At 43.0% G+C, this 16,790-nt stretch overlaps 1 protein-coding gene and 1 pseudogene across 1 annotated transcript; one reads left to right on the forward strand and one right to left on the reverse strand.

Annotated features, from left to right (window-relative positions):
* The first annotated feature begins 5,159 nt into the window (after nucleotides 1–5,159).
* LOC112607707 (olfactory receptor 13C7-like) lies at nucleotides 5,160–6,118 on the forward strand. The gene is given in 2 exon segments (XM_025358869.1): nucleotides 5,160–5,562; nucleotides 5,565–6,118. Coding segments are annotated over 2 exon segments (957 nt in total).
* Nucleotides 6,119–6,961: 843 nt separating this feature from the next.
* On the reverse strand, nucleotides 6,962–15,333 carry LOC112607708 (annotated as a pseudogene).
* Nucleotides 15,334–16,790: the final 1,457 nt, after the last annotated feature.

The following is a 16,790-nucleotide window of genomic DNA, read 5'->3' on the forward strand; positions in this document are numbered from 1 at the left end:
ATGCCTAACTCTAGCAAGCTCCAGACCTTCTGTCCCATCTAAAGGGGAGAAAAAAACTAAGAGGCACTTGTACTGATCACATTCCAGTGACACAGGCTTCCTAAAAGACTGAGACCCAATCATGGGGTTATAGAACACTTCCCACCACCCATCTCTCCCCACCGTACCCTCTACCGCCACATTACTAAAGGCCCATTTACTGCGGGTCCTTTTACCCACTACCTCATGTCTGGCTTTCAACAAAAACTCACAAGGCATATTATAAGGCAAAAAACATAGTTTGATGACAGAACAAACATCAGAACCAGACTCAGATATGGCAGAGATGTTGGAATTATCAGACTAGAAATTTAAATAACTATTATTAATATGCTAATGATTCTCATGGAAAAAGCAGACAACATGCAAAAACCGATGGGTAATCTAAGCAGAGAGATGGAAATTCTGAGAGAGAATAAAAAAGGAATGCTAGGTATCAAAACCGCTGTAACCGAAATGCAGAATGCCTTTGATGGGCACATTAATAGACCACATATGGCTGAACAAAGAATGTCTGAGCTTGAGAATCTGCAATAGTAACTCTCAAAACTGAAAGGCAAAGAGAAAAAAGACTGTGGGAAAAAAACCCAGAAAGAATATCCCAGAAGTGTGAGACAAATACAAAAACTGTAACACGCAAAAGAAGAATAGAGAAAGGGACAAGAGAAATATCTGAAAAAAAGGAGTCTTGAGATTAAGAAAAAGTTTGAGAATCACTACTTTAAACATTTTCGAGAAAACATACAACTGTATTTATTTTCCAATCTTCTGACACAGAGAGAGGATATTTTCTTGTGTGTGAGTCCACTAATTGGACTCTTAAATAAATCACACCCATGGCACATTGTCTACAATTTTCAATTTAAATTTCTTAAAGCAGAGTAAGAATTTGAAGATTTTTGCAGAAGAATTGTGGTGCAGGATCTGTCTAGATTTTAACAATTTTCTCCCTGACATCTAATATGACAGCAATTTATTTTACTATGAATCTATCCAAAGCATTCAACTTAATTTTCATAAAGACAACACTTTCCACTCTCTTTTTAGGTCAGTTTGTGTAATTTAAATTAACTTAATACAACTACAAGATTAACAATTGGCTTGAGTAGGCTGGGAAATAATCATAACTACCCTTAGTGTAACTCCCAGCTACAGGGAGCAGGCATTTTGGGCAGCCAGGAACCTGACATGGGTGCTGGTCCCCACATTTTGCAGTGGGAATGGAGAGTATAAGTTAATCTCGGTAGCCAGGTAAAGGGAGATTGATTAAAAGCATTTTGCAAAACGTGGAAACCACTATTAATATTAGTGCCCGACTATTAACTCAAACCCTCCTTGCCCACTAATCCATAATCCTCAATTATAAGAAAGACTTCTTATTTTCATCCTTATCTTCAGTAACCATCACAGTGGGGATAACTTGGGGAATATTTTGATACCAAGTCTAAACAACCCTTCAGTCCCCAGTCCCCTATGCTAGTTTAAATATCCTCTCCTTTGTATCTCCTCTGTTTTTTTATTGTTGTTTTTGTTTTGTTTTGTCTTATTTCATTTTCTTTCTCTTTCTTGGTTTTAAAACCCTGCCCTTTGCTCAACCTTTCTCTTTATCCCTGATCTGTCCCTAAGCCCTGCAATGTCTTCTGCTGACAGGTCTCTTACACTGGACCCCCCCTCATGCCCTTTTCCCTGACTTTCTTCCTCTGACTCTTCCCTGCCCCCAGGCTCTCATATAAGTTAAGGGCACTTGGCAATTATCTCACAGAATGTAGCTGTCACCAGGAACTTTCTGGAGGCCAGAGGCCCTATCCTTGTCATTTCGCTCTCTTTCTAGCATCTGGTGCTGGCCCATGGCACATGTCCCTTGCTTCCTGATTTCAAGGGCAGGGGCCAGGGCTGGTCAGCTCTGGATGTGTGCTGAGGGGCTGCAGGGGAGGCCATGCTCAGGGCACATGTAGATGACCAGTGTGTCTGTCTCAGCAGAGGCAAAGTTTTTCCCTCTTGTTTTGACAGTTAGGGTTGCAAAGGCAAGTGGCACAGCCTCCTCAGACAGACATAACATTGTGGCCAAAGCATGGTCAGAACTTAGTTATTGCCTCTACTTGCAGGAATGCCAACAAGGACAGGATAAAAACTTTTTAATCCAAGGAACATTTCTTTTTTTTTTTTTTGAGACGGAGTCTCGCTCTGTCGCCCAGGCTGGAGTGCAGTGGCGTGATCTCGGCTCACTGCAAGCTCCGCCTCCCGGGTTCAGGAATCCAAGGAACATTTCTTCGCAGCGAGAGTTAAGATTTACATAGAGCTGTCCGCAACTTGTATAATTGGGTCTGTGGGACGCACACCCTAAACTCCTGTGAGGCCCTTCACCAAACTTTAAATTGCTTCTGGGATTAAAACTGGCTCCCAAACAACCAAGGCTCTAAACTGCTCCATGGCTCCCTGATAGAATCTCTGGAGAGCAGGCCTGGGTGAAGGCACAGGGTGCCCGCCCTGAGCATGCAGGCAGGGCATGACTGCAGAATCAGCGGGAAGCAGCTCCTCGAGCTGTCCTTCCTCTTGGCATCTCACCAGGCATGGAGGTGAGGAAAGTTAGCAGGAAAGTTAGCAGCTAGAGCCCCTTCAGCTATGGCCAACCCCACATTCCCTTTACCTTGCTGTGAAATTTGAAGAAATTGTTTAGTTCTAAGACAGCTAAATAGAATTTGCTATATGCTTCCAGGCACAGCCCCAACCGATGGGGCTAGCTGGAGATGGTCAATGTGGGCAATTGGAACAATCACTTCTCAAGCCTGGAGACCTTCCAGCATCATCCCCTGCTATGAGACCTTTTGTCCAGGTAAGTGCCTGTCTCCATCATGGACTTATCTCCACACTGGATGTAGACTGGGTTCTCTCTGTGGCTAAACCTTCTTCAGGTAGGTGAGCAGAAGAGCAAAGGTTGTGAGTGGGAACTTGGCCATAGCTTCCATAGGGTCTTTTATAAGGGAAAGGGAGCAGGCATGTTCTGGGAGTCTAGGCCTGTGTGGGGATGGGGCAGAGTAGGGAGAAGAATGGGGAATAACAATAGAAGGAAGCTTCCGCCCAGTGTAAGGAAAACCTTTCTAGCAATGGAGGCCATACGACAAAGGAATGGGAGGTATGAGCTCTACCTACCTTAAGGTGTTCCAAACAAAAATTGGAAAATTGTGTTGCATGGAAGGTATTCGTGCAATGGAGGGAAGCGAGACAAGACCAGTTACTTTACAATATCTCCGGCAAGTCTAAGATTTTCCAGTCAGCAGTGCTAGTAACTCTAAAGACGGATCTCTTTTCCCCACATATTCCTGATGTTCACAGTCAATCTCCTCTGATAACTGCACGAGGATGGCTTCAAACTGGGCCCAGTTTCTCCCACCAGATCTTTCCCAGCCAGCAACAGTGTGATATTACAGATGGAATGTGTGGCTCCCAGGGACACCATCCACCCCCACCCAAGCCCTGACATGAGGCAGAGATCTTGGAGAAAGGTGTGATACCTCTACTCTTCATGAATATCCTAGGGAGAGAGAGGATAATCAAGACTTCATAGTCGATTCTTTAGTACTTGGTAGTTCTACTCTGGCACAAATGGACCAGCAAGGATCTAATCAGAGTGGTAAGGGAAGGAGCCTTGGGGAGAAGGTGAGGAGCCACCTGGCCCTGTCCTTGCTGCCTGTGCTCCTTTCTGAGCCTCAGCTTCCTCATCTTAACATGAGAAGTCAAGGCTTGAGGTTTTCTTTCTTTTTTTTTTTTTTCTTTTTGAGACAGTCTCGCTCTGTCACCCAGGCTGGAGTGCAGTGGCACGATCTTGGCTCACTGCAAGCTCCGCCTCCTGGGTTCACGTGATTCTCCTGCCTCAGCCACTCCAGTAGCTGGGACCACACGCGCCCGCCACCATGTCTGGCTAATTTTTTTGTATTTTTAGTAGAAATGGGGTTTCACCGTATTAGCCAGGATGGTCTCGATCTCCTGACCTCATGATCTGCCCACCTCGGCCTCCCAAAGTGCTGGGATTACAAGCATGAGCCACTGCGCCCGGCCAAGGCTTGAGGTTTTCTCTAGTGTGCTGGATCTATAGGTCTGCGGTGCCATTTTCAGCCTCCTTTGAGCGATCCCTCTGTAAGCCTGGGTGGAATTGTCTGCTCTTCCGTGGAGAAACCGTTACTGTGACATTGCAGTGGTTTAATGGTCAGCTTGGATATAGAAGGCCCTGAGTTACGAGCTGTGACATAAAACTGCTTCCAAAGCACAGAATCTACCCACAAACTCACACTGGGAGGCATGAGGGACACTTGTCCTTGGATTCTATTCCTGCTCCTTCATGGGTCTGGAGCAGACTGGGAAACAGCAGTACTGGGAACAAAGGCTGGTTAGAGGGGATATGGAAGTGCTTCTGTTAGTGTCTCCAAGCTCTCTTGCTCAGAAACTCCTCATTGACAGGGCAGCCAAGGGAGATCCCCAACCAAACTCACGAGAAATGAACTAGAAACCAGGAATCAAGTAACAAATGTAAATGCTGGATAGACCCTAGTTTTCCCGATCTCTGCTCATCACATACTCCCTGGGAAGGACTGTATTTGGAGCTGAATTATCATCAGAGAATTAGAGCCAGGGGAGTGGGTGGGGTGATGTCAGTGGCCAGCATCACTGAGTGTGACAGCCTGAAGCCCCCAAGGACACTGCAGGGACAATTCAGGGACAAGCAGGGCTGGCCAGAGGAGCCCACTTCTCTGGTCAGTGTTGGAACCATGCAGCATGCCCTCAAAGGTCCTCTTTTTTGGAGCTTATGCAGATCCTTCCTTGCATATCCATTCCTTCAAGTGTGTTAATACCACTGATCTGATGAAAATTCTTTCATTTATCGTGGTTTGATTAGATTTCCAGGGTCTGCTTCTCTTACTTTTGATCTGACATGTCCTGACTTTTAAGGTAACTTCAGTAGGCAGTGAATTTTATCTGTTAGCTGCTGATATTACAGTTTGGCATCTCAAAGGGTAAATTTGATTATATGTTCTAGAAGCGTCTCATTATAAATACCACATACTTATCTTTATAAACATGTTTGCTGTTCTCAGTTTCCCTAAATGGGGAAGAGAGAATTTAAAATGGAACTGGCCAACCAATCCATTGTGGCAGAATTTGTCTTGCTCGGCCTGTCAGATCAGCCAAGGCTGGAGAAAACATTCTTTGTGCTCATCCTGCTGATGTACCTGGTGATCCTGCTGGGCAACGGGGTCCTCATCCTGGTGACTGTGTCCGACTCCCACCTACACACACCTATGTACTTCTTCCTCGGGAACCTCTCCTTCCTGGACATCTGCTACACAACCTCTTCCATTCCTCTGGTCCTGGACGGTTTCCTGACTCTCAGGAAAACCATCTCCTTCTCAGGCTGTGCAGTGCAGATGTTCCTCTCCTTTGCCATGGGAGCCACAGAGTGTGTGCTCCTGGGCATGATGGCGTTTGATCGCTACGTGGCCATCTGCAACCCCCTTAGGTACCCAGTAGTCATAGCAAGGCTGCCTATGTGCCCATGGCTGCCAGCTCCTGGGTGGCTGGTGGAGCCAACTCCTTGGTGCAGATCTCTCTTGCAGTACAGTTACCCTTCTGTGGGGATAACATCGTTAATCATTTCACCTGTGAGATCCTGGCAGTTCTGAAGTTGGCCTGTGCTGACATCTCCATCAATGTGATCAGCATGGGGGTGGCCAACATGATCTTCCTGGGGGTCCCAGTGCTCTTCATCTTTGTCTCCTACATCTTCATACTCACCACCATCCTGAGGATCCCCTCAGCTGAGGGACGGCGAAAGGCCTTCTCCACGTGCTCTGCACATCTTACTGTAGTGGTGATTTTCTATGGGACTATTCTTTTCATGTATGCAAAGCCCAAGTCTAAGGACCCCCTGGGGGCAGACAAACAGGATGTTTCAGACAAGCTCATCTCCCTCTTTTATGGAGTGTTGATCCCCATGCTCAACCCCATCATCTACAGCCTGAGGAACAAGGACGTGAAGGCTGCCGTGAGGAGCCTGGTAAGTCAGAAATGCTTCACCCAGCGATAGTGAGAGGAAGCAGTGTGTCTTTTGGTTCTGTTTACACAAGGGGTCTACTCAGTAAGCACAGACTTGCTTAATGGTCCCACACAACAGTTTCCAAACTGATGTTCACTGAGATGGGGCTTTCTTCGTGATGGAAGATGGAACACTAACTCTTTAGAATGTGCTAAATTACCTAGAACCGAGAATAAGTGACTATTAAATTTTCTTTGTATTTTTATTCTGAAAAAATAAGCAATAAAAATTAGAACTTTGTAAAACAAACACTTATTTCTTTGTTCATGTGCAGACCAGTTTCAATTTGTATGTGACAATTACGTTGTTTTCTGTTGTACTGTGTAATGGGGAGCATGACAGTGAGGAAAAGTCACTTTTTTTTTTGAGAAAACCATTTTTATTATCATCACCACCCAGGTTATCTGTGCTAAGTTATGTGCCGAATGGCCAGATCTTCAAAAGAACAGCTACATAACATTTCTTTCATGTTTCAAGAGATGAAAATAACTGTACAAGATTAAGTACAAAAGTACACAAGACAGTAGACATGAAAAAGATCCATGTGTGAGATTTTTATCCCACCTACAGCTTTTATGTATTGAAAAGTAGAATTCATGATCTAAAAAATATTGTCCTTCTATAGTCCTGTCAAGTTTAGTGTAAGTGGGTTTAACCTGATTACAACACTAACACCAGTGTCACTTATCTGATATTTATAAAAATTCATATTTTTCAATAAATGAAAGTCAGTGTAACACCCATGCAAGCTAGAATGCTAGCTGTTTGGTGAACAAGGACCTGATATCAGAACAAGAAGTATATAAAGTCCCAAACTTTAAAGTATGATCTTTTTCAAACTGCATCCATTCCTCACATTGAAGATGTGAAACCCAAACCCATTCCTCTTTGTGTGTGGATTTGTGATCTTGCCTTTTCATACGGAGCATCTAAACTTCTAAATACTTCTTCCTATTGCTTCAGAGTTTTGTAACTTTCTTCATCAACTGAGCTACATCGAGCTTCATCTTCACTCTTAATACCCATCAATTTCCTAAATTTGACATTTTGGTCCTTGTTTCCAAAATTCAATTTTTCACGTATTTCAGCAGATTAAGATTTGTCCTCTTCTTTCTTGCCCTGCCAAAGCATTTTCCTTTTTTTCTCTTGTTCAGCAAATTTCAATGGATTCACATGGAAATTCTGCTGGGTTATAGTAGCTAGGTACAGCTATTCCTGTCTCTGCCAAAGCTTTAGCTTGCAGGGCTGCCATTTGAGCTGTCATGGCTATCTGAGGTATTACTTGCATTCCTGATGCCAACAGGGCAGCAACATTGAGAACAGAACCCCCAGTAGCTGCAGCTGCTGCAGTCATTTCTTGTTGTTTTTGTTTTTCAACCATTTTCTTGTATCGCTGTTCTTATAATTTCTTTGCCCTTTCCAACCTCCTAGCTAAAGCTTCTTGTGTATCTATTGCTGTGTTTCTGCCTCTGAAGGGAAGTGGACTCGGAGTCCAGCTTTAACTTCTGCTAAATCTTCTCGGTTTTTCAATTCTCTTTTTTCTATCTCGACTCCCACTGTTTGTCCTACTCCTGCTTCTAGTCCTATGCCTGTGTCTCGATCTTGAGCAGGAATGAGACCTGATCTGCCCTTTTCTTTCCCTGCTTCTGGATCTTGATTTCTTCCCCTCTCTGCTTCTAGGTTGAGACTTCTTCCACTCCCCACTCCTGGATCGGGACTTCTGCTCCAGCCTGCTTCTACTACGATGGCGTCTTTCACGAGACCTAGATCTTGAGTGACTTCTGCCTCTTGATGACTCATTTTTTGCATTTGTGCTTGTCCTCACTATTTTCAGATTAATTTAGTTGCTCTCTTTCTTTATCAGAGGAATGTTCTTTGTCATTATGTTCCTCAGATTTGTGTTTCTTAGAGGATTTTTCTTTGGATTCATGTCTTCTTGCCTCTTTGCTTCTGTTCCAGCTCCTGTGTTTTCTTCCTTTATTACTTGACTTTCATTTTCTTTCTCTTGACCTTGATCATGATCTTGAATAATAATGTTTTGAGGCTCCAGGAGGAACAGATACATCTGACTACTCTTTTTTCTTATCTCTATCTGGTGATGTCCTTTGTGGGGTTAGTCCATCTCATTCTGTATCACTAGCTGCCACAGTTCCGAGTCCTGGCCGCTAGGGCCGCACCTCCACTTGCTGCTTTCAACAGTTGGAAAAGTCACTTCTTAATTGGCATCCAAATTGAAAACCAATCTGCTATTTTAGAAAATTGCCAATATCAAGATGCATCCTGAATGACATCATTTAACCCCTCTTTGACTATAGGAGCTCAGAGTGTTGTCTGTCTAATTATTTCCTGCTTAATATCCTAGAGAAAATTTTGGGTAACTCTTTTTCCTCTTAATATACATAGAGCATGTCTATTTTCTACCCAAAGTCACTGAAGAGTTTGCTGCAACACCACCAAACTAGATAATACAGCCCAAGAAGAGAATCGTTAGCAGTCTTCCTCTAAATAAATCATTACTACAATATGAAGTTTATATTCACAGTCCATTTCATTTCTTTATGATTTTAGATTGGACGCTGGCAATAATTGCTCAAGCCTACTAATAATTACCCTTCTGGCTAAGAGCATAGACTTTGCAACCAGACTAACATGGAGTACCTCTGCTTGCACACTTCAGACCTGTTTAGAAAGAACTATTTAATCTTGTGGACCCTTAGTTTCCTCATTTGTAAGATGGAAATAATTAAACCAACTCCATAGAGGTGTTGTGAATATCAGTATGTGTATATGTTAAAAATGCATAGCGGGACAGGGCGCCCAAGATGGCCGAATAGGAACAGCTCCAGCCTCCAGCTCTCAGTGTGAGCGACACAGAATATGGGTGATTTCTACATTTTCAACTGAGGTACTGGGTTCATCTCACTGGGGTGTGTCGGACAGTGAGTGCTGGTCAGTGGGTGCAGCCTGACCAGTGAGACCTGAAGCAGGGCAAGACATCGCCTCACCTGGGAAGTGCAAGGGGGAAGGGAATTCCTTTTCCTAGCTAAAGGAAACTGAGACACACAACACCTGGAAAATCAGGTAACTCCCACCCTAATACTGCGCTTTACCAAGGGTCATAGCAAATGGCACACCAGGAGATTATATCCCACACCTGGCCCAGAGGGTCCCACGCCCACGGAGCCTCCCTCATTGCTAGCACAGCAGTCTGAGATCTAACTGCAAGGTGGCAGCGAGTCTGGGGGAGGGGAGCCCGCCATTGCTGAGGCTTAAGTAGGTAAACAAAGCCTCCAGGAAGCTCGAATTGGGTGGAGCCCACTGCAGCTCAAGGAGGCCTGCCTGCCTCTGTAGACTTCACCTCTGGGGACAGGGCATAGTTAAACAAAAAGCAGCAGAAACCTCTGCAGATGTAAATATCCCTGTCCGACAGCTTTGAAGAGAGCAGTGGTTCTCCCAGCATGGAGGTTGAGATCTGAGAACGGACAGACTGCCTGCTCAAGTGGGTCCCTGACCCCTGAGTAGCCTAACTGGGAGACATCCCCTACTAGGTGCAGACCGACACCTCACACCTCACATGGCTGGGTACACCTCTGAGACGAAGCTTCCAGAGCAAGAATCAGACAGCAACATTCGCTGTTCAGCAATATTCTATCTTCTGCAGCCTCTGCTGCTGATACCCAGGCAAACAGCGTCTGGAGTGGACCTCAAGAAAACTCCAACAGACCTGCAGCTGAGGGTCCTGACTGTTAGAAGGAAAACTAACAAACAGAAAGGACACCCACACCAAAACCCCATCAGTACATCACCATCATAAAAGACCAAAGGCAGATAAAACCACAAAGATGGGGAAAAAGCAGTGCAGAAAAGCTGGAAATTCAAAAAATCAGAGTGCATCTCCCCCTCCAAAGGAATGCAGCTCTTCGCCAGCAATGGAACAAAGCTGGATGGAGAATGACTTTGACGAGTTAAGAGAAGAAGTCTTCAGTCGATCAAACCTCTCAGAGCTAACGGAGGAACTACATACCCAGTGCCAAGAAACTAAAAGCCTTGAAAAAAGAATGGATGAATGGATAACTAGAATAATCAATGCAGAGAAGACCATAAACGAACTGACAGAGATGAAAACCATGACACAAGAACTACGTGACAAATGCACAAGCTTCAGTAACCAACTTGATCAACTGGAAGAAAGAGTATCAGCGATTGAAGATCAAATGAATGAAATGAAGCAAGAAGAGAAGTGTAGAGAAAAAAGAGTAAAAAGAAATGAACAAAGCCTCCAAGAAATATAAGATTATGTGAAAAGACCAAATCTACATCTGATTGGTGTGCCTGAAAGTGACAGGGAAAATGGAACCAAGTTGGAAAACACTCTGCAGGATATCATCCAGGAGAACTTCCCCAACCTAGTAAGGCAGGTGAACATTCAAATCCAGGAAATACAGAGAATGCCACAAAGATACTCCTTGAGAAGAGCAACTCCAAGACAAATAATTGTCAGATTCACCAAAGTTGAAATGAAGGAAAAAATGTTAAGGGCAGCCAGACAGAAAAGTTGGGTTACCCACAAAGAGAAACCCATCCGACTAATAGCAGATCTCTTGGCAGAAACTCTACAAGCCAGAAAAGAGTTGGGGCCAATATTCAACATTCTTAAAGAAAAGAATTTTCAACCCAGAATTTCATATCCAGCCAAACTAAGTTTCATAAGTGAAGGATAAATAAAATCTTTTACAGACAAGCAAATGCTTAGAGATTTTGTCACCACCAGGCCTGCCCTACAAGAGATCTTGAAGGAAGCACTAAACATGGAAAGGAACAACCAGTACCAGTCATTGCAAAAACATGCCAAAATGTAAAGTCCATCGATGCTAGGAAGAAATTGCATCAACTAACAAGCAAAATAACCAGCTAATATCATAATTACAGGATTAAGTTCACACATAACAATATTAACCTTAAATGTAAATGGACTAAATTGTCCAATTAAAAGACACAGACTGGCAAATTGGATAAAGAGTCAAGACCCATCAGTTTGCTGTATTCAGGAGATCCATCTCACGTGCAGAGACACACATAGGCTCAAAATAAAGGGATGGAGGAAGATCTACCAAGCAAATGGAAAACAAAAAAAGCAGGGGTTGCAATCCTAGTCTCTGATAAAATAGACTTTAAACCATCAAAGATCAAAAGAGACAAAGAAGGCCATTATATAATGGTAAAGGGATCAATTAATCAGGAAGAGCTAGCTATCCTAAATATATGCACCCAATACAGGAGCATCCAGATTCATAAAGCAAGTCCTTAGAGACTTACAAAGAGACTTAGACTCCCATACAATAATAATGGGAGACTTTAACACCCCACTGTCAACATTAGAGAGATTAATGAGACAGAAAGTTAACAAGGATATCCAGGAATTGAACTGAACTCTGCACCAAGTGGACCTAATAGACATCTACAGAACTCTCCCCTCCAAATCAACAGAATATACATTCTTCTCAGCACCACATCGCACTTATTCCAAAATTGACCACGTAGTTGGAAGTAAAGCACTCCTCAGCAAATGAAAAAGAACAGAAATTATAACAAACTGTCTCTCAGAGCACAGTGCAATCCAAACTAGAACTCAGGACTAAGAAACTCAATCAAAACTGCTCAACTACATGGAAACTGAACAACCTGCTCCTGAATGACTACTGGGTACATAATGAAATGAAGGCAGAAATAAAGATGCTCTTTGAAACCAATGAGAACAAAGATACAACATACCAGAATCTGTGGGATACATTTAAAGCAGTGTGTAGAGGGAAATTTATAGCACTAAATGCCCACGAGAGAAAGCAGGAAAGATCTAAAATTGACACCCTAACATCACAATTAAAAGAACTAGAGAAGCAAGAGCAAACACATTCAAAAGCTAGCAGAAGGCAAGAAATAACTAAGATCAGAGCAGAACTGAAGGAGATAGAGACACAAAAAGCCCTCCAAAAAATCAATGAATCCAGGAGCTGGTTTTTTGAAAAGATCAACAAAATTGATAGACCACTAGCAAGACTAATAAAGAAGAAAAGAGAAGAATCAAATAGACACAATAAAAAATGATAAAGGGGATATCACCACTGACCCCACAGAAATACAAACTACCATCAGAGAATACTATAAACACCTCTATGCAAATAAACTAAAAAATCTAGAAGAAATGGATAATTTCCTGGACACTTACACTCTCCAAAGACTAAACCAGGAAGAAGTTAAATCCCTGAATAGACCAATAGCAGGCTCTGAAATTGAGGCAATAATTAATAGCCTACCAACCAAAAAAAGTCCAGGACCAGACGGGTTCACAGCTGAATTCCACCAGAGGTACAAGGAGGAGCTGGTACCATTCCTTCTGAAACTATTCCAATCAGTAGAAAAAGAGGGAATCCTCCCTAACTCATTTCATGAGGCCAACATCATCCTGATACCAAAGCCTGGCAGAGACACAACAAAAAAAGAGAATTTAAGACCAATATCCCTTATGAACATCGATGCAAAACTCCTCAATAAAATACTGGCAACCGAATCCAGCAGCACATCAAAAAGCTTATCCACCATGATCAAGTGGGCTTCATCCCTGGGATGCAAGGCTGGTTCAACATACGCAAATCAATAAACGTAATCCAACATATAAACAGAACCAAAGACAAAAACCACATGATTATCTCAATAGATACAGAAAAGGCCTTTGACAAAATTCAACAGCCCTTCATGCTAAAAACTCTCAATAAATTCGGTATTGATGGAACATATCTCAAAATAATAAGAGCTATTATGACAAACCCACAGCCAATATCATACTGAATGGGCAAAAACTGGAAACATTCCCTTTGAAAACTGGCACAAGACAGGGGTGCCCTCTCTCACCACTCCTATTCAACATAGTGTTGGAAGTTCTGGCTAGGGCAATCAGGCAAGAGAAAGAAATAAAGGGTATTCAGTTAGGAAAAGAAGAAGTCAAATTGTCCCTGTTTGCAGATGACATGATTGTATATTTAGAAAACCCCATCGTCTCAGCCCCAAGTCTCCTTAAGCTGAGAAGCAACTTCAGCAAAGTCTCAGGATACAAAATAAACGTGCAAAAATCACAAGCATTCTTATACACCAGTAACAGACAAACAGAGAGCCAAATCATGAATGAACTCCCATTCACAATAGCTTCAAAGAGAATAAAATACCTAGGAATTCAACTTACAAGGGATGTAAAGGACCTCTTCAAGGAGAACTACAGACCACTGCTCAGTGAAATAAAAGAGGACACAAACAAATGAAAGAACATACCATGCTCATGGATAGGAATAATCAATATCGTGAAAATGGCCATACTGCCCAAGGTAATTTATAGATTCAATGTCATCCCCATTAAGCTACCAATGACTTTCTTCACAGAATTGGAAAAAACTGCTTTAAAGTTCATATGGAACCAAAAAAGAGCCTGCATTGCCAAGACAATCCTAAGCCAAAAGAACAAAGCTGGAGGCATCATGCTACCTGACTTCAAACTATACTACAAGTCTACAGTAACCAAAACAGCATGGTACTGGTATCAAAACAGGGATATAGACCAATGGAACAGAACAGAGCCCTCAGAAATAACACCACACATTTACAGCCATCTGATCTTTGACAAACCTGACAAAAACAAGAAATGGGGAAAGGATTCCCTATTTAATAAATGGTGCTGGGAAAATTGGCTAGCCATAAGTAGAAAGCTGAAACTGGATCCTTTCCTTACTCCTTATATGAAAATTAATTCAAGATGGATTACAAACTTAAATGTTAGACCTAAAACCATAAAAACCCTAGAAGAAAACCTAGGTAATACCATTCAGGACATAGGCATGGGCAAGGACTTCATGTCTAAAACACCAAAAGCAACGGCAACAAAAGCCACAATTGACAAATGGGATCTAATTAAACTAAAGAGCTTCTGCACAACAAAAGAAACTACCATCAGAGTAAACAGGCAACCTACAGAATGGGAGAAAATTTTTGCAATCTACTCATCTGACAAAGGGCTAATATCCAGAACCTACAAAGAACTCAAACAAATTTGCAAGAAAAAAACAAACAATCCCATCAAAAAGTGGGCAAAGGATATGAACAGACACTTCTCAAAAGAAGATATTCATACAGCCAACAGACACATGAAAAAATGCTCATCATCACTTGCCATCAGAGAAATGCAAATCAAAACCACAATGAGATACAATCTCACACCAGTTAGAATGCAATCATTAAAAAGGTCACGAAACAACAGGTGCTGGAGAGGATGTGGAGAAATAGGAACACTTTTACACTGTTGGTGGGACTGTAAACTAGTTCAACCATTGTGGAAGACAGTGTGGCAATTCCTCAAGGATCTAGAACTAGAAATACCATTTGACCCAGCCATCCCATTACTGGGTATATACCCAAAGGATTATAAATCATGCTGCTATAAAGACACATGCACACGTATGTTTATTGCAGCACTATTCACAATAGCAAAGACTTGGAATCAACCCAAATGTCCATGAGTGACAGACTGGATTAAGAAAATGTGGCACATATACACCATGGAATACTATGCAGCCATAAAAAAGGATGAGTTCGTGTCCTTGGATGCAGCTGGAAACCATCATTCTCAGCAAACCACCGCAAGACGGAAAACCAAACACTGCATGTTCTCACTCATAGGTGGGAATGGAACAATGAGATCACTTGGACACAGGAAGGGGAACATCACATACCAGGGCCTATTGTGAAGAGAGGGGAGGAGGGAGGGATAGCATTAGGAGATATACCTAATGTAAATGACGAGTTAATGGGTGCAGCACACCAACATGACACATGTATACATACGTAACAAACTTGCATGTTGTGCACATGTACCCTAGAACTTAAAGTATAATAATAAAAAAAATGCACAGTGACTATCAAAAAGTAACCTCCCAATTAATACATTAACATTTTTATTATTAATGAAATATGTTAAACAACTCCCCAAAGGAAGCCTCATGACACTTGAAGACAGACTATAACACCACACTTAACTGAGTTAGTTCAGATTTATCACTGTAGCACATTCGGGGTGGCTTTCCAGTTTATGACCTAACCATCCGATTTCTCCGAACATTTTCTCCAGCCATCCTTCTTCCCCATCCACAGAGCGAGTCACTCATGTTTGCTCTGAGTGACACTGACTCTCCCTAGAGCAATCAGATTCTTTCTGCCAGGTTTCGAGAATGGTCATTAGTACCAGGGAGTGAGTCATTGGATCCATAGCATGCAAACTTGGGAGCTGTGAGGTAATCATGTTTGACTATGTGGACTGGAGAGGTCAAGAGTAACCATGTCCGCAAAGAGAAAAGAGTAGCCAAAGAGAGAGAGAGGAGCAAAGTTGAGAGATGGTTAAGAGTATGGACTTTGCAGCCAGACTAACATGGAGTGCCTCTGCCTGTGTAACTTCAGGCCTGTTTTAAAAAAAACTGTTTAATCTTGTGGACCCTTAGTTTAGAGAATCCTTATGTGTTCCTATTTTTTCATTTCCATTTTTCCTAAAACCTGGCTACATTCACATTCCTGAACTTTTGTTTCTAATGGACAACCCTTTATAGTAGATTCTGGTTTTTGCTAATCTAAATTAAGTTGCTTTCCTAGGAGGGGGAGCAACAAAAGTCACAACTAATATAATTACTATCTACTAGCTTACGTAAAATATATATTCCTTTTCATAAGCCTCATGCACACAGTACCACGTTATCATGCCTGGCACAAGTCTTGGAGAAATCAGTTCTGAAACAATTATTCTGGACTCAACATGTAGTGCTTCTTGTAATCAAAGACTCCCTTCCTGCTACTGGGACTTTGCCATTTGTGGTTTCTATCACCTGTAAATCTGGAACATGTCCAGGGATTGATGTTATTCAAGAGGTCTAGTGTTCAAGTCCCTGCCCTCCCAACATAATGTTACAGGATCATTGAGGTGTTGCTTCACCAGGCAGCAACCTCTGTGGCCAGTGTTGCCTTTGCCCAAGTTTTGCTCAGGCCCACCGAGCCCACTTGGCCAGGCAGGCTGCACTCAGCTTACACTACCTGCCTGGATCCCCTGCCTGCCAGTGAGCCAAGTGGTGAGGGGTGAGCAAGCCAAGCGTAGGTATGGCCTCTGCGTACATCCAGGCACGCTGACTGTGGCAGGGCAGACAGCTAGCTCCAGGTGCCAGCATGGGTGCCAGCTCCCTGCAAGTCTGCAGCTGGACCAGGCATACTGCAAGCAGCTTCCATGGCTGGCATTGGGGAACATGGTGGTGCCTGGAAGCTTGAAGATGCCAGGAACCACAGAACCCTAAAAAGGGTGTCACAGCCCTGGCTTGGGGAGCTCCTAAGTCTGGGTTCCCTGAAGGGCTGCAGCTCTTCTCTCCTTCTTGTCATTTGCAATGTGGCAAGCAAGGGGCATGTTTCAGCCCCTCCATTTGGTGGGTCTTGAGTTCTTGTCCTGCACCCTGGAAGAATGAGCTACATGGACAAGTGAAAGGTGAGCAAGGTGAAGAGGGGCTTTATTGAGTGATATAACAGCTCAGAGGAGACTCACAGTGGATAGCTCCTCTCCACAGTGAGAGTGTCCTGACAAGTGTTCATC

This window comes from Theropithecus gelada, chromosome 15 (assembly GCF_003255815.1).
Source record: "Theropithecus gelada isolate Dixy chromosome 15, Tgel_1.0, whole genome shotgun sequence".
NCBI lineage: Eukaryota > Metazoa > Chordata > Mammalia > Primates > Cercopithecidae > Theropithecus > Theropithecus gelada.